The sequence below is a fragment of the Oncorhynchus clarkii genome, chromosome 19 (genome assembly GCF_045791955.1).
Source record: "Oncorhynchus clarkii lewisi isolate Uvic-CL-2024 chromosome 19, UVic_Ocla_1.0, whole genome shotgun sequence".
Taxonomy (NCBI): domain Eukaryota; kingdom Metazoa; phylum Chordata; class Actinopteri; order Salmoniformes; family Salmonidae; genus Oncorhynchus; species Oncorhynchus clarkii.
In genome coordinates this window covers 7335534-7353680 of record NC_092165.1, presented here as the reverse complement: position 1 = coordinate 7353680, position 18147 = coordinate 7335534, and the positions used below count along the sequence as shown (strand labels likewise).

General features: G+C 41.5%; 1 protein-coding gene across 1 annotated transcript; it reads left to right on the top strand.

Annotated features, from left to right (window-relative positions):
* The first annotated feature begins 10163 nt into the window (after nucleotides 1–10163).
* LOC139375525 (C-type lectin domain family 4 member M-like) lies at nucleotides 10164–15612 on the top strand. Its single transcript, XM_071117357.1, has 7 exons — nucleotides 10164–10266; nucleotides 11481–11576; nucleotides 12077–12664; nucleotides 14196–14362; nucleotides 14504–14607; nucleotides 15406–15457; nucleotides 15595–15612. Exons 1-7 carry the CDS (start codon nucleotides 10164–10166, stop codon nucleotides 15610–15612), a joined length of 1128 nt encoding a protein of 375 aa, XP_070973458.1.
* Nucleotides 15613–18147: the final 2535 nt, after the last annotated feature.

Below are 18147 nucleotides of genomic sequence, written 5' to 3'. Positions count from 1 at the left end.
CCACTACAGTTGAGAGAATGTTTTAAGTACCCAATCACTTTCAAGCCGGACGTCGTATTTCGCAAGGCCTGTTTGTGGCATTGTTCATAAGGAACTGACATTATGGCTTGTACTCCATGACTGGCAATCAATGCCCATATAGGGGATTATTTTCCTCTCTATGTTGTCTGTGTGTGACATCAGTTTGAGGAAATATTCAGAAGTTTGTAAGAAATCTGTCTGCATCTTTATCAGAGGTTTAAAAGTGGAACTTTACAGACGTGCGTGCGTTTGTGCGTGCGTGCGGATCTGCCTGTGTGCAGCGTGCGGATCTGCCTGTGTGCAGCGTGCGGATCTGCCTGTGTGCAGCGTGCGGCTCTGCCTGTGTGCAACGTGCGGATCTACCTGTGTGCAGCGTGCGGATCTGCCTGTGTGCAGCGTGCGGATCTGCCTGTGTGCAGCGTGCGGCTCTGCCTGTGTGCAGCGTGCGGATCTGCCTGTGTGCAGCGTGCGGATCTGCCTGTGTGCAGCGTGCGGATCTGCCTGTGTGCAGCGTGCGGATCTGCCTGTGTGCAGCGTGCGGATCTGCCTGTGTGCAGCGTGCAGATCTGCCTGTGTGCAGCGTGCGGATCTGCCTGTGTGCCTCGTGCGGATCTGCCTGTGTGCAGCGTGCGGATCTGCCTGTGTGCAGCGTGCGGATCTGCCTGTGTGCAGCGTGCGGATCTGCCTGTGTGCAGCGTGCGGATCTGCCTGTGTGCAGCGTGCGGATCTGCCTGTGTGCAGCGTGCGGATCTGCCTGTGTGCAGCTTGCGGATCTGCCTGTGTGCAGCGTGCGGATCTGCCTGTGTGCAGCGTGCGGCTCTGTCTGTGCAGCGTGCGGCTCTGCCTGTGTGCAGCGTGCAGCTCTGTCTGTGCAGCGTTCTGTACTGCCCTCTGTCTTTGTCCAACTGCAGGTCACACTTTAAAGATCCAATCACATTTGATCAGGAATCTGGTAGACCATGTTAAAGGACAGTGTTCCTTTATTTATTAATCTGTGCTTTTGTTAAAATTCTCTCTCTGTCACCTGTTCCATATGACTGTTTATGATCAACAGGTCTGCTCCTCTCTCCAGACAGTCCTGTCTGCTCTCCTTCCAGGTTTCAGTCTCAGTAGACAGGAAGTACCAACTGGATTCAAACTTCTGCCAGCCTTCAGGACAGGTTTGGTCTACAAGACAAAAACATTTAACTTTTAATTATTATGCACCTCTTATTATTAAACAACGCAATGTGCAATTGATGTCATGATCATATATTAAGTAAACGATTAGAGAACCTTCTCATGAGATCATCTCTCTCCCTATGTAGCTGGTCTCTCTCTTTAGTAAGGTTTTTGTATCTGGTCTGTATCTGGTCTCTCTCTTTAGTCATTGTTGTAACTGGTCTGTAGCTGGTCTCGTTATTTAGTCAGGGTGTTGTAACTGGTCTGTAGCTGGACTCTCTCTTTAGTCAGGTTGTTGTAGCTGATCTGTAGTTGGTCACTCTCTGAGGTTGAACAGGCTAGTAATAGGGTTTGCAACAACTGCGGCAGATCATTTTAGTACGAGAGGGTCCAGATTCTCTAGCCCAGGTAATTTGTAGGGGTCCAGATTTTGCAGCTCTTTCAGAACATCAGCTGTCTGGATTTGGGTGAAGGAGAAGCGGGGGGTCTTGGGCAAATTGCTGCGGGGGGTGCAGAGCTGTTGGCCGGGGTAAGAATAGCCAGGTGGAAAGCATGGCCAGCCGTAGACAAATGCTTATTGAAATTCTCGATTATCGTAGATTTATCGGTGGTGACAGTGTTTCCTCGCCTCAGTGCAGTGGGCAGCTGGGAGGAGATGATCTTATTCTCCTTGTACTTTACAGTGTCCCAAAGCTTTTTGGAATTAATGCTACAGGATGCAAATTTCTGTTTGAAAAAGCTAGCCTTTGCTTTCCTAACAGACTGTGTATATTGGTTCCTAACTTCCCTGGAAAGTTGCATATTGCGGGGGCTATTTGATGCTAATGCAGTACACCATAGGATGTTTTTGTGCTGGTCATGTGCAGTCAAGTCTGGAGTGAACCAAGGGCTATATCTGTTCTTTGTTCAACATTTCTTGAAAGGGGCATGCTTATTTAAGTTTGTGAGGAAAGCACTTTTAAAGAATAACCAGGCATCCTCTACTGACGGGATGAGGTCAATATCCTTCCGGGATACCCGGGCCAGGTTGATTAGAAAGGCCTGCTCGCTGAAGTGTTTTAGGGAGCGTTTGACAGTGACGAGGGGGGGGTCGTTTGACCGCTGACCCATTACGGACGCAGGCAATGAGGCAGTGATCGCTGAGATCCTGGTTGAAGACAGCAGAGGTATATTTAGAGGGCAGGTTGGTCATGATGATGTCTATGAAGGTGCCCGTGTTTATGGATTTAGGGTTGTACCTGGTAGGTTCCTTGATAATTTGTGTTTGACAATGAGGCCATCTAGCTTAGATTGAAGGATGGCCGGGGTGTTAAGAATGAGAAATGCCAGAATAATAGTAGGGAGAATGATTTATTTAATATTTTATTTATTTCATCACATTCCCAGTGGGTCAGACGTTTACATACACTCAATTAGTATTTGGTAGCATTGCCTTTAAATTGTTTTACTTGGGTCAAACATTTTGGGTAGCCTTCCACAAGCTTCCCACAATAAGTTGGGTGAATTTTGGCCTTTCCTCCTGACAGAGCTGGTGTAACTGAGTCAGGTTTGTAGGCCTCCTTGCTCGCAAACGCTTTTTCAGTTCTGCCCACAAATTTTCTATGGGATTATGGCTTTATGATAGCCACTCCAATACCTTGACTTTGTTGTCCTTAAGCCAAACTGTAGTCTGGCTTTTTTGTTGGTGGTTTTGGAGCAGTGGCTTCTTCCTTGCTGAGCGGCCTTTCAGGTTATATCGATATAGGACTCGTTTTACTGTGGATATAGGTACTTTTGTACCTGTTTCCTCCAGCATCTTCAAAAGGTCCTTTGCTGCTGTTCTGGGATTGATTTTCACTTTTCGCACCAAAGTGCGTTCATCTCTAGGAGACAGAACGCATCTCCTTCCTGAGCGGTATGATGACTGCGTGGTCCCATGGTGTTTATACTTGCGTACTATTGTTTGTACAGATGAACGTGGTACCTTCAGGTGTTTGTAAATTGCTCCCAAGGATGAAACAGACTTGTGGAGGTTTACAATTTTGTTCATTTTGCCATGATGTCACTCCAAGAGACACTGAGTTTAAAGGTAGACCTGGAAATATATCCACAGGTACACCTCAAATTGACTTAAATTATGTCAATTAGCCTAATAGAAGCGCCTAAAGCCATGACCTCATTTTCTGGAGTTTTCCAAGCTGTTTAAAGGCACAGTCAACTTAGTGTATGTAAACTTCTGACCCACTGGAATTGTGATACAGTGAATTATAAGTGGAATTATCTGTCTGTAAACAACAAAAAAATATTTGTACTTATTTTCCTCCATAATTTGCAAATAAATTCATAAAAAATCCTACAATGTGATTTTCTGGATTTTTTTCTTCTCATTTTGTCTGTCATAGTTGAAGTGTACCTATGATGAAAATTACAGGCCTCTCTCATCTTTTTAAGTGGGAGAACTTGCACAATTGGTGGCTGACTAAATACTTTTTTGCCCCACTGTATATCTTCTCCCAGATGCACTTCTCTCACTTTTCCAGTATATGTCCGATGAGTACTGTAACAGCCCCGTTTACACCACGATGCTGTCACGATCTTCCAAACCACTACTTTCAAACCACTATCTCCCAATAAGGTTTCTAATTGGCTAACGCTCATCCTCGCTGACACCATCTTTTATACATTAATACATTTCCTTCTTTAAGAAGACTCTACCCCTATCTCCCATTCACTGAGCTCGCTATTTTCTTAATACTTAGCGCTCATTTTCTTAAAACTAAGCATGATCAAAAAATCCAGGTCTTATCTAAATTTGTTTAGGATAGAGTAGACAGTCTCCCCTGCTCCAGTGATTTCAGGCGGGTTTCATCTGCTCCAACCTCTATGTGGAGTGAGAATTCCCTTGGTCACTGTTGACTATCGTGTATGGTTGACCTGTCTTCACTCTGGAATCAGTTGAAGCCCGCCATTATCTACCCCATCCTCGTCGCCAAGAATTGTAAAGGAAATTCTGCCCTATGTGCACACAAGTGACCACAGGAAACATCCTTGATCAGAGGTTAGTTTGTTTAATAAGGATTCCAAGCCAGATTGCAAGCCGGAGTATACACTTACAGTAATTTGCATGTAACACACTCATCACAAAAGATGGTGTTTTCCCTTTTTATCCCCTACTGAGGATCCCCCCACCCGGGGTGATGTCCCTTAACTTTAATACCATATAAGCTCATAATTAATAGTTGGTAATACAAAGATGTCTCTGCTAGGCTGTTAGTTTCCCAATCACTCTTCCCATTTTTGCTGTTATGTGCAAGCAGAAGTAAGACTGGAACATAGCAACAACAGGAACACTTGGTTCCCTTTATCTATCTGTTACCCAAAGTATAGTTTCAACACACAAACATATGACTTTGTACAGGTGACCTTTTCATGCACTTGCAAGGTCTATCACTGATTCTTCATCTCAAGCTCAAGCAAAACATTAATCATTGTACTTTTGCAGTCACCGGTAGAATTGTAATGTACAGATATTATAAAATTCCTTTCAGTCCTCCCACCAGCCTCCTCTGTTGTCATGGTGTTGTTAAACCACTTTCTCACAAATCCAGTAATGATTGTCTGAACATGACAGGTCATTCCATGCCTTTCCAGGGCGCCATGTTTCTGTGTTCAGCTCAACACAGTCCTCCTTCCGATTTGCTAGGGTGTCACCATCATTCTCAAGCTGCAGTTTGTGCCAGTAACTACAGGGTAAACAAGACAGAGAAAATAATGAATAAACATTTTGATTTGTCACATGAGCGAAATAGAACAGGTGTAGACTTTACCATGACATGTTTAGTTATGGGTCCTTCCCCAACAATGCAGAGTTAAACAGTAAGAAATAAATCAGTAAAACATTTGCTAAAGAAAAAATAAAAATAGTAACAAAAAAAAATTGACTAGGCAATTAGGACAGAAAATAAACAGTAGCACAGTGTAGCACAGCGAGTAGCACAGCGAGTAGCACACAGAGTAGCACAGCGAGTAGCACACAGAGTAGCACAGCGAGTAGCACAGCGAGTAGCACACAGAGTAGCACAGCGAGTGTGAAGAATGTGGAAGTGTGTGTGGATGTGTTAAATACTATTTCTAGGGGGTTTAGGGTTAAGGTTAGAATTAGTATAGGGTTAGGGTTAGGAGCTAGGGTTGGTTTTAGGGTTATGTGTACATGTATGTGTGTATTTGAGTATCAGTGTAAGTACAGTGGGGTATTTAGTCAGCCACCAATTGTGTAAGTTCTCCCACTTAAAAAGATGAGAGAGGCCTGTAATTTTCATCATAGGTACACTTCAACTATGACAGACAAAATGAGAAAAAAAATCAAGAAAATCACATTGTTGGATTTTTAATGAATTTATTTTCAAATTATGGTGGGAAATATGTATTTGGTCACCTACAAACAAGCAAGATTTCTGGCTCTCACAGACCTGTAACTTCTTCTTTAAGAGGCTCCTCTGTCCTCCATTTGTCTCTATCACTCCTGGATGGTAAAATCTCGTAGTCATAGGATTATGAACAACCCAGAGAATCCGTCCTACTCCTTACACTGAGGTGAGTGTTATTAGAGCAGTAGTCTCTTACCTTGGGGTGGTCAGTGTTATTAGAGCAGTAGTATCTTACCTTGGGGTGGTCCGTGTTATTACAGAGCAGTAGTCTCTTATTGTTAACCTCTAGCACTTAGCCATCCCGGATCCGGGATCGTGAATACAGCCTCAAGCTCATTACCATAACGCAACGTTAACTATTCATGAAAATCGCAAATGAAATGAAAAAAATATGCTAGCTCTCAAGCTTAGCCTTTTTTTAACAACACTGTCATCTCAGATTTTCAAAATATGCTTCTCAACCATAGGAAAACAATAATTTGTGTAACAGTAGCTAGCTAGCGTAGCATTTAGCGTTAGCATTAGCGTTAGCATTCAGCAGGCAACATTTTCACAAAAACCAGAAAAGCATTCAAATAAAATCATTTACCTTTGAAGACCTTTGAAGAACCTTTGAAGAACAGATGTTTTCAATGAGGAGACTCTGTTAGATAGCAAATGTTCAGTTTTTCCTGAAAGATTATTTGTTTAGGAGAAATCGCTCCGTTTGGTGCGTCACGTTTGGCTACCAAAAAAAAACGAAAATCCAGTCATCAAAACGCCAAACTTTTTTCCAAATTAACTCCATAATATCGACTGAAACATGGCAAACGTTGTTTAGAACCAATCCTCAAGGTGTTTTTCACATATCTCTTCGATGATATATCGTTCGTGTAAGTGTGCTTTCTGTCCTGAATCCCAGGAGAAAATGCCCGCAACTGAAGATTACGCACCAATTTAGACAAAGGACACCGGGCGGACCCCTGGAAAATGTAGTCTCTTATGGCCAATCTTCCAATGATATGCCTACAAATACGTCACAATGCTGCAGACATCTTGAAGAAACGACAGAAAGCGCAGGCTCGTTCCTGGTGCATTCACAGCCATATAAGGAGACATTGGAAAACAGAGCTTCAGAAATTCTGCTAATTTCCTGTTTGAAGTTTCATCATGGTTTCGCCTGTAGCATGAGTTCTGTGGCACTCACAGATAATATCTTTGCAGTTTTGGAAACGTTAGACTGTTTTCTTTCCAAATCTGTCAATTATATGCATAGTCGAGCATCTTTTCGTGACAGAATAAACGCTGCTGATTGATTTTGAGACTGGTCTCTGTCCATTTTATGCAAATAAGAGTCTTACAAATTCTTAGAAGTGGACTGAGTGTTTAATTGAATTGGGTATTAAAACATGTAGGAATTTAATTCCAGTAACACTTATCTTGGAGTGGTCAGTGGTATTATAGACGGATAAGCTCTCATTCTGAAAGTCAGTCAAGACTGTTGGGCTGACGGTTTCATTATTGCAATAATTAATCAATATTAAATAAAGATGATTGTTTGAATAAATTACCAAGTGTCTCTAGGTACTGAATTTCCATGACAAACTTCCACCAGTAGACCATAAAGTTACTCAGGAATCATAAAAAGGTGAAAAGAAGTAGAAGAAGGTGACCAGCTACAGACCAATTACAACAATCTGACTAAGGAGAGAGACCAGCTACAGACCAATTACAACAACCTGACTAAGGAGAGAGACCAGCTACGTAACAATTACAACAACCTGACTAAAGAGAGAGATCAGCTGGAGAAGGAGTAGAAGAGATAGCAGAGGAGATAGGGGGAGAGGAGATAGTAGAGGAGATAAGAGGAGAGGAATCTAGGAAAGACTAATTGAGATAGAGCCTTAGTGTCAGAGAGATACATAGAGGAGGAAGAAGAACATTAAGAGAATGAGGAAGGGAGGGAAAAAAGACAAATAATTGTTCTGTTTAGATTTAGAGGAGAGTGTGTAGTCATACTGTACTCTGTAAAATGCTTCTTCATTATTTTTATTCGCAACATTGCCATCAGCTTATGCTTAGTTAAAAATAAATGTTTTCAAAAAACAGTGTGACCTGCGGTTGGACACACATAGCTGGCAGAACAGTACTGAGAGCACACACACACACACACACACACACACACAGACACACATACACACTTCCCTTTGAAAATTCTGAGAAAGATGCCGACGTAGATTTCCCCCACACACTTCTGAATAACTCTTCCCACTGACGTCACACACAGACAGTATAGAAAGACAAAAGGCCCCTATATGTCATCAGGCCATTGGTGATGTATGTGATGAAATAGGTGGATGGCCACAGAATACAAGCCATAACGTGACCTCAGTTTGAAGGTCGGGGTGTCAAAGTCTCAGTAATACTATATGATCTATATGTGACTTCAGAGGGTCACATTTTTTTATCCACTAAAACATATGATTACTTCAATTATTACCTGAATCATATGTTTAAATCATATGCACGACGGGAAACAAAAATGTTTTCATTTGAAGCTAAAGTGTGGGAAGAAACGTGGTGAAACGTGGTGACTGAGGAGAGAGACCAGCTACAGACCAGTTACTGTAATAGAGTATGTTGTAATTTAACATTAAGGACATCTAGTTGTTAAAGGACTAATGGATCACTATGGTATGGAGTAACATCTAGTTGATAAAGGACTAATGAATCACTATGGTATGGAGTAACATCTAGTTGTTAAAGGACTAATGAATCACTATGGTATACATCTAGTTGATAAAGGACTAATGAATCACTATGGTATGGAGTAACATCTAGTTGTTAAAGGACTAATGAATCACTATGGTATGGAGTAACATCTAGTTGATAAAGGACTAATGAATCACTATGGTATGGAGTAACATCTAGTTGATAAAGGACTAATGAATCACTATGGTATGGAGTAACATCTAGTTGATAAAGGACTAATGAATCACTATGGTATGGACTAACATCTAGTTGTTAAAGGACTAATGAATCACTATGGTATGGAGTAACATCTAGTTGATAAAGGACTAATGAATCACTATGGTATGGAGTAACATCTAGTTGTTAAAGGACTAATGAATCACTATGGTATGGAGTAACATCTAGTTGATAAAGGACTAATGAATCACTATGGTATGGAGTGACATCTAGTTGATAAAGGACTAATGAATCACTATGGTATGGAGTGACATCTAGTTGATAAAGGACTAATGAATCACTATGGTATGGAGTAACATCTAGTTGATAAAGGACTAATGAATCACTATGGTATGGACTAACATCTAGTTGTTAAAGGACTAATGAATCACTATGGTATGGAGTAACATCTAGTTGATAAAGGACTAATGAATCACTATTGTATGTAGTAACATCTAGTTGATAAAGGACTAATGAATCACTATGGTATGGAGTAACATCTAGTTGTTAAAGGACTAATGAATCACTATGGTATGGAGTAACATCTAGTTGTTAAAGGACTAATGAATCACTATGGTATGGAGTAACATCTAGTTGATAAAGGACTAATGAATCACTATGGTATGGAGTAACATCTAGTTGTTAAAGGACTAATGAATCACTATGGTATGGAGTGACATCTAGTTGATAAAGGACTAATGAATCACTATGGTATGGACTAACATCTAATTGATAAAGGACTAATGAATCACTATGGTATGGTGAAGCAGTGTGTAATAGATTGACAATTGACATGATGATAAATAGGAGAGAGGGAAGATTTGTGTATTGTAAAAAGTTTATTTTGTTGAATTATTCTATTGGAAAATGTATTTAGATGTCTTGTTTTCGACCCAAATCAATAAACATAGTAAACAGCATCATCTTAGTTAATTTATTCATTTACTAGACCTACTGTTGACCAATAATAACTTGTGTTTGGGATGACAAATCACTTATATTATTAGGCCAAAAAAACATGAATGAGAGTTAGAAATAAAGCACAGAACAGAATGAACAAGGAATGAAGAGGAAGTTACACACAACTGTCTGGTCCACAGGGCCGAATCCCAAATGGCATCCTACTCCCTATGTAGTGCAGATAAAGAGAATATGGTGCCATTTGTTTCACATCCCAAATAGTCTCCTTCTTATTGGTGGATAGAGACTTGAAACATCCTGTCATCAGCTGTGGGCCACAGACAGAGTGATTTCCCAGAAAACAGAAAAGTACAGGATTTAGACACATGAGACCAACTACTGCTCAGTCAGTTAGAAAGGTAATCATACAGTAGATATTACCATTAGGAGTCAGTTAGAACGGTAATCATACAGTAGATATTACCATTAGGAGTCAGTTAGAAAGGTTATCATACAGTAGATATTACCATTAGGAGTCAGTTAGAAAGGTTATCATACAGTAGATATTACCATTAGGAGTCAGTTAGAAAGGTAATCATACAGTAAGTAAATACTGTAAGTAAAAGCAAGTTTGAATCATAAATATTACAATAAGAAGTCAGTCAGACTGAATTAGTTGATTTATTGATTGATTGGCGTAATCATTGATATTCGGTACGGTTAGTTAAGATGGCCAAGTACGTCAACAAACAGGTGATTGAATTGAACAAAGCTACTGAAGAAAACCGGAACAGATTAACGAGGAGCGTGAAGACTGAGACCCATCTCTCAGGTAAGAACTAAGTATTCTAAGTATCTTAGTGTCTCACACAGGAGCTGAGGCACGCAGGCAGGTCTGCACGTACAAACTGAATGAGTTCACGCATGCACACAAACACACACTAATACCACACACTAGAAAAACACATCTACATATTTATGGTTCTGTCTTCTGGGTGGTTCAGTTAGAATGGAGCAGGGTGTTCAAAACCTGCTGAGGTCACGTACACTAAAATGTATCAATTCAATGTATTTTTTTTCTTCAGCTATTGAAAGTATTAGGAACTATTTAAATATGATTAATTGAAAATAACCTTTTTAAACAACAACACATTGGAAACCCAGACCGAGGAGCTGGAGAAATGCAATCACTCTCAAAATCAAAGAGAGAGCTACAGTATTTCACCTTTATTTACCTAGGCAAGGCAAGTTTAGAACAAACTCTAATTTTTAATGATGGCTTAGGAACTGCCTGTTCAGGGACAGAACAACAGATTTGTACCTTGTCAGCTCAGGGATTTGAACTTGCAGCCTTTTAGTTATTAGTCCAATGCTCTAACCACTAGACTAACCTGCAACCCCAGTGTGTCTGCAAGGAGTGACCATCCATTATCAAAATGATAGTTTGAACCATTTGAGGCTGTGCAGTGTTTGTTTACATTTCCATAGTTTATAATTCCATGGTAAAACAAGTTTATATTTGGGTTCTGATGGGGCTAGACAATTAAACTAAGCTCATGAGGTATTTCTCAGTTACATTTTTAAAGAATCAATTCAGTAAATATTATGAATTTAAATGTGTAAAAAATTGTAAATACAGAAATTGCAAATTGACCCTTTAAATCATGCTATGACTATGTTGTATTACTTTGGTAATTTCTTCATACATTTGCTTCCTGTTTATCAGATTGGAGATGACCGCAAGGTTGAGTAAACTGTTGCTGCCAACCCTCAAATTGGGGGAAAACCAATGACACATTGGAAATGTTTGGTTAGGGATGTGTGTTCTCTTTTAATTTGAATCATTAGTGATGATGGTGTGTGTGTGTCTGTCGGCGTGTGTGTGTGTGTGTGTGTGTGTGTGTGTGTGTGTGTGTGTGTGTGTGTGTGTGTGTGTGTGTGTGTGTGTGTGTGTGTGTGTGTGTGTGTGTGTGTGTGTGTGTGTGTGTGTGTGTGTGTGTGTGTGTGTGTGTGTGTGTGTGCGTGTCTGCCTGTGTTTCTCTGCAGATGGAAGACTAAGACTCTACAGGCTGGCTGCTGGGTGTTTAGGAGTGCTATGTGTTCTACAAGTCACTCTCAACATCTCCCTGAGGCTGGCTTTCTGTGAGTGAGGCTGTGTCCCAAATGACACCCTATTAGCGCTCTGGTCAAACGTAATGCACTATATAGGGTATAGGGTGCCATTTGGGACTCTATCTCATTTGGGACACTATTCCCATTTGGGACACTATTCTATGTGTAGTGCATTACTTTTGGCCAGGGCCCATAGGACAGATATGTATTTTATTATCACACCATAGTTCTGTACTTACAGTGCAAGGATCATAATTCAGACTTGATGTTACATAATGTTGTTGTTGACATGTTCCATGAAAAAAGTAGTATGTACTGTAACTGGTACACTTGGCCTTGTGTACGTCACTGAAAATGGTGAACAATGTAAACACCACAACCAGGACTGTGTTCCAAATAGCACCCTATCCTCTTTAAAAGGCACTACTTTTGACCAGGGTACATAGGGCTTTGGTCCTCGGTATTGCACTACAGAAGGAATAGGGTGTCATTTGGGACGCATCACATGCAGGAACTTCTTTGTTTTTCAGCTGGCTCTAACGAAGAGAGAAACCAGTTAGAGACCTGTTACAACACCACCAGCCTGCCGCAAGACAGAGACCAGTCAGATAGTCGTGTCATTGACCTGTGTACAGAAAGAGACCAGCTGCAGAAGGAGAGAGACCAGTGCCGGAAGAACATGAACCAGCTAAAGAGGATGAGAGGCCAGTTACAGAGTGAGAGAGACCAGTTACAGAGTGAGAGAGACCAGTTACAGAGTGAGAGAGACCAGTTACTAAAGGAGAGAGACCAGTTACAGAGTGAGAGAGACCAGTTACTAAAGGAGAGAGACCAGTTACAGAGTGAGAGAGACCAGTTACTAAAGGAGAGAGACCAGTTACTTAAGGAGAGAGACCAATTACAGAGTGAGAGAGACCAGTTACTAAAGGAGAGAGACCAGTTACAGAGTGAGAGAGACCAGTTACAGAGTGAGAGAGACCAGTCAGAGAAAACAGATGACAAAATACAGTTACAGGAGCGTAATAATGCCCTGACTAAAGACAGGGACATGTTGAGAGACAGGGTCAGTGTTCTGACCAATGAGAAGGTGGCGCTGGAGAAGAGGCTCTCTGTGAGTGGTAAGTAGTCAAGTCAGACACTAGGGCTGCATCCCTCTTCTCTACCCTTCATTCTCCTGAAGGGTGAATTTACAGTCTGACCTCAAAGACTAGACGTAACATAGTAAAAGTAAATCTGTGGCACTCAAATTAGTGTGATATGTTACGTTTGGTATAGTTACAAAAGAGAGAAGGTTACTTAAGGCAAAAAAAGAAGGGATGTAAAGGTTTTCCTCCTCTTCCTCTGAAGAGGAGAGGCGAGAAGGATCGGAGGACCAATATGCAACGTGGTAAGTGTCCATGGTTCTTTTAATAAGAAATACTCAACATGAACACAACTGATACAAAGAACAATAAACGTGAAACGAACCAAAACCAAAACAGTACCGTGTGGTGAAAAACACAGACATGGAAACAAACACCCACAAACAAACAGTGCAACCCAGGCTACCTAAGTATGATTCTCAATCAGAGACAACTAATGACACCTGCCTCTGATTGAGAACCATACTAGGCCAAAACATAGAAATCCCGAAATCATAGAAAAAACAAACATAGACTGCCCACCCCAACTCACGCCCTGACCTTACTAAATAAATACAAAACAAAGGAAATACAGGTCAGAACGTGACAAGGGAAGATGGGTGGCCATATGATGGAACTGTCTATCAACTCAAAGATTGTGTGTTCGAATCACATCATGGACGACATCAGTATTTTTAACTTATTAGCAACTTTGCAACTACTTACTACTTTTTATCTACTTTGTAACTATAAACTTAACATGTGAGCTAACCATTCCCATAACCTTAACATAACCCCTAACCCTAAACTTAATCCCTAAAACCTAGCCTAGATAATGTTAGCAACCGACCCACATAGCTAACATTGTCACGACTTCCGCCGAGGTTGGCTCTCCTGCCCGTTCGGGCGGTGCTCGGCGGTCGTCGTCACCATCCTACTAGCCACTACCGATCCCTTTTCGTGTATCTGTTGGTTTTGTCTGATTGGTTGCACCTGTGTGTTGTTTAGTTAATTAGTGTCTATATATAATGTAGGTTGTCCCACCCTTGTTTTGTGCGGGATTGTTTATGTTGTCATTAATTTCGTCTATGGGTGTTTTTGTGTTTCTTATTCTCCGGTTAGTCTGTTATCCTGTGTTGGATAATTTCACCCTGTGTGTGTTTGGGTTGACCGTGTTTGTTTTGTTCACCGGAGAATAAAACTTTATATCGCTATCTGCTCTCTGCGCCTGATTCCACCCACCTTGATTAGACGTGACAAACATTAGCCACAACCAAGTGAAATTCATAACATATCATACAAAATTGACGATGGACATCGACAAATTAATACAGACTATGTGAGATTTTACATATCATACTAACGTTTACCATGTTACATTTGTTGCTGAGACCAGGGTGGAACAACACTGTGTGCTGTGCACACCAATCATGGATTCACCAATAGTTAAATGACAATGTGAATGAAAATATTCAGTACAATAAACACGTGTTATATATTTCACATATTATGTCAATTTCTTCAACAGAGCAAAATATTTGTCCGAAAATTTGCAATTGTTGTCCGGAGGGTTGGAGGCTGTTGGGATCCAGCTGTTACTTCCTGTCGACTCAGAGGAAAACCTGGGAAGAGAGCAGACTTGATTGTATGAACAGAGGAGCAAACCTGATGATCATAAACAGCGAGGAGGAACGAGTGAGTGAGTGAGTGAGTGAGTGAGTGAGTGAGTGAGTGAGTGAGTGAGAATCAAATGTAATTGGTCAGTAATGTATCTTCCAGTACTTAACACATGCAGTCTATAGTAGTTGACAATATCAGTATCTTTCTCAACAACAGAGGTTTCTCTGTGGCCTCAACAAGATTGTCTGGATTGGTCTGACTGACTCCGTTACTGGGAGGACACGGAAATGGATGCGTGGCACACCACTGACCACGGCAAGGTAAGAGTCTATAATGCTCTAATAACAATGACCACCCCAAGGTAAGAGTCTAATGCTCTAATAACACTGACCACCCCAAGGTAAGAGACTACAGCTCTATAATAACACTGACCACCCCAAGGTAAGAGACTACTGCTCTATAATAACACTGACCACCCCAAGGTAAGAGACTACTGCTCTATAATAACACTGACCACCCCAAGGTAAGAGACTACTGCTCTATAATAACACTGACCACCCCAAGGTAAGAGACTACTGCTCTATAATAACACTGACCACTCCAAGGTAAGAGACTACTGCTCTATAATAACACTGACCACCCCAAGGTAAGAGACTACTGCTCTATAATAACACTGACCACCCCAAGGGAAGAGACTACTGCTCTATAATAACACTGACCACCCCAAGGTAAGAGACTACTGCTCTATAATAACACTGACCACTCCAAGGTAAGAGACTAATGCTCTGTAATAACACTGACCACCCCAAGGTAAGAGACTACTGCTCTATAATAACACTGACCACTCCAAGGTAAGAGACTACTACTCTATAATAACACTTACCAGGCAAGTCAGTTAAGAACAAATTATTATCTACAATGATGACCTACCCCGTCCAAAACAGGACGACGCTGGGCCAATTATGCGCCACCCTATGGGACTCCCAATCTCGGCCGGATGTGATACAGACTACTGCTCTCTAATAACACTGACCACAGTTTAAGCAGTCTAACTCTGTGTTGTTCATACTCTGGGTTCTGAGAGAGTGATCAGTGTAACTCTGTTGTTTCTACTGCAGCTATTGGAGGAGTGGAGGCCCTTATGGTGGTGGAGTGGAGAACTGTGTGGTGGTACGTTACTGGTCATCAGGATACAGAGAAGGGTGGAACTATCAGTGTTCATATACACAGTTCTGGATGTGTGAAAAAGGCCTCTTGTAGGTACTGCTGTTTAAGGAACTCTGAAGACGGATTCTATATTTTGTTAGAATGGCACTCTGAACTAGACGTTGGAAAGAAAGGCACACACACACACACACACACACACACACACACACACACACACACACACACACACACACACATACAAGCATGAACACATACAAAACAAATGAGGTATATATCACCCAATAGCTGTTGTCAATGTTTAAATGTACAGTTCATTATGTATCATTGCATGTAGGCTGTACACAATTCTCTCTCTCTACCTCTACCTTTCTCATGTTGATGGTTGTTTACACTGTTGGTTACGTGATGATTCCACCTAGTGGTTAACGTGAGAGATGGACTCACCATAGAGTTGAAAAAGTGGTATTACAGACTGGCCTACTGGCTTTTCCTCAATTCATCCTTCCTCGATTACTCCTCGCATCCTCTCTCCTCCCCTCCTTCTCAAAACACATTGGAGAATACATTCATCGGGGAGGGACCTTCTCCTCTAATAGGGGTGAGGAGGAGAGGATTTTATGTTAAGATTTAGATGAGTGTGTAGACACACCACACTCTAAAATGCTTGTATTCATTGTTTTTATTAGCAACATGTCATGTGATTTGCCATGCTTCCGCTAAGTTCATTAATAATTTTTCTCTATTTTTTTCATGATCGATTATTATCATCAATCCCTTTTATAATGAGAAGAACAAAGGCACAGATTAATAAATAAATGAACAATGTCCCCTGACGTCTACCAGCTTCCTGATTGAATGTGATTGGATCGTTTAAGTGTGACCTGCAGTTGGACACAGACGACAGAACAGGACTTAGAGGACACACACTGTGTGCAGGCAGACACGCACACATGCACGAACGCACACTGTGAAGTTCCCCTTTTAAACCTCTGATAAAGATGCAGACAGATTTCTTACACACACTTCTGAATACTTTCTCACACTGATGTCACACATATACCACACAGCATAGATAGGACAAAAGGCCCCTATATGGCCATCGATGGCCAGTCACGGAGTGCAAGCCATAACGTGTCTTCCTTATGAACAACAACACAAGCAGGACTCGCAAAATATGACGTCCTGCTTGAAGGTGATTGGATACGTAAGACATTCTATCAACTGAAGTGCACTACAGACAGACAGACATCAGAGAGGTACCAGTGGAGACACACTTCAGAGTAACTACTCAACTACTAGTAATCATACAGTAGATATTACCATTAGGAGTCAGTTAGAAAGGTAATCATACAGTAGATATTACCATTAGGAGTCAGATAGAAAGGTAATCATACAGTAGATATTACCATTAGTAGATACTAGATATTATCATTAGGAGTCAGATAGAAAGGTAATCATACAGTAGATTTTACCATGAGGAGTCACTTCCCCAAGTAGACCAGGAAGTTTCTCAGGAATCAGATAAAAGGTGAAAAGAAGTAAAAGAAGGTGACCAGCTACAGACCAATTACAACAACCTGACTGAGGAGAGGCCAGCTGCTGACCAATTACAACAACATGACTGAGGAGAGAGAACAGCTACAGACCAATTACAACAACCTGACTAAAGAGAGAGATCAGTTACAGACCAGTAACAACAACCTGACTGAGGAGAATGACCAGCTTCAGACCAGTTCCAGCAACCTGATTAAAGAGAGAGACCGGCTACAGACCAATTACAACAACCTGACTGAGGATAGAAACCAGCTACAGACCAATTACAATAACCTAACTGAGGTGAGATAACCAGCTACAGACCAATTACAACAACCTGACTAAAGAGAGAGACCTTTTACACAACAATTACAACACCCTGGGCCTCCCGGGTGGCACAGTGGTTAAGGGCGCTGTACTGCAGCACCAGCTGTGCCACCAGAGACTCTGGGTTTGCGCCCAGTCTCTGTCATAACCGGCCGCAACCGGGAGGTCCGTGGGGCGACGCACAATTGGCCTAGCGTTGTCCGGGTTAGGGAGGGGTAGGCCGGTAGGGATTTCCTTGTCTCATCGCGCACCAGCGACTCCTGTGGCGGGCCGGGCGCAGTGCCCGCTAACCAAGGTTGCCAGGTGCACAGTGTTTCCTCCGACACATTGGTGCGGCTGGCTTCCAGGTTGGATGCGCGCTGTGTTAAGAAGCAGTGAGGCTTGGTTGGGTTGTGTATCGGAGGACGCATGACTTTCAACCTTTGTCTCTCCCGAGCCCGTACGAGAGTTGTAGCGATGAGACAAGATAGTAACTACTAAACAATTGGATACCACGAAATTGGGGAGAAAAACGGGGTAAAATTTGATTTTAAAAATTAATAATTACAACACCCTGACTAAAGGGAGAGACATGCTACAGACCTATTACAACAACCAAATTAAAGAGATAGATCAGCTGGAGAAGGAGTAGAAGATATAGAAGAGGAGATAGGAAGAGAGGAGATAGGAAGAGAGGAATCTAGGAAAGACTAATTGAGATAGAGCCTTAGTTTCAGAGAGAGACATCGAGGAAAAAGAAGAATTTTAGGAGAATAAGGAAGGGAGGAAAAAAAATACAAATAATTATTTTGTTTAGATTTAGAGTATGTAGATATGCTGTATTCTGTAAAATT

Bases quoted from the DNA above. Each gene is read 5' to 3' on its own strand.
- LOC139375525 (XM_071117357.1), top strand. From the start codon at position 10,164: ATGGCCAAGTACGTCAACAAACAGGTGATTGAATTGAACAAAGCTACT. The intron at 10,267-11,480 runs GTAAGAACTAAG...GTTTCTCTGCAG, and splicing joins GACTGAGACCCATCTCTCAG to ATGGAAGACTAAGACTCTAC. The intron at 12,665-14,195 runs GTAAGTAGTCAA...TTTCTTCAACAG, and splicing joins GAAGAGGCTCTCTGTGAGTG to AGCAAAATATTTGTCCGAAA.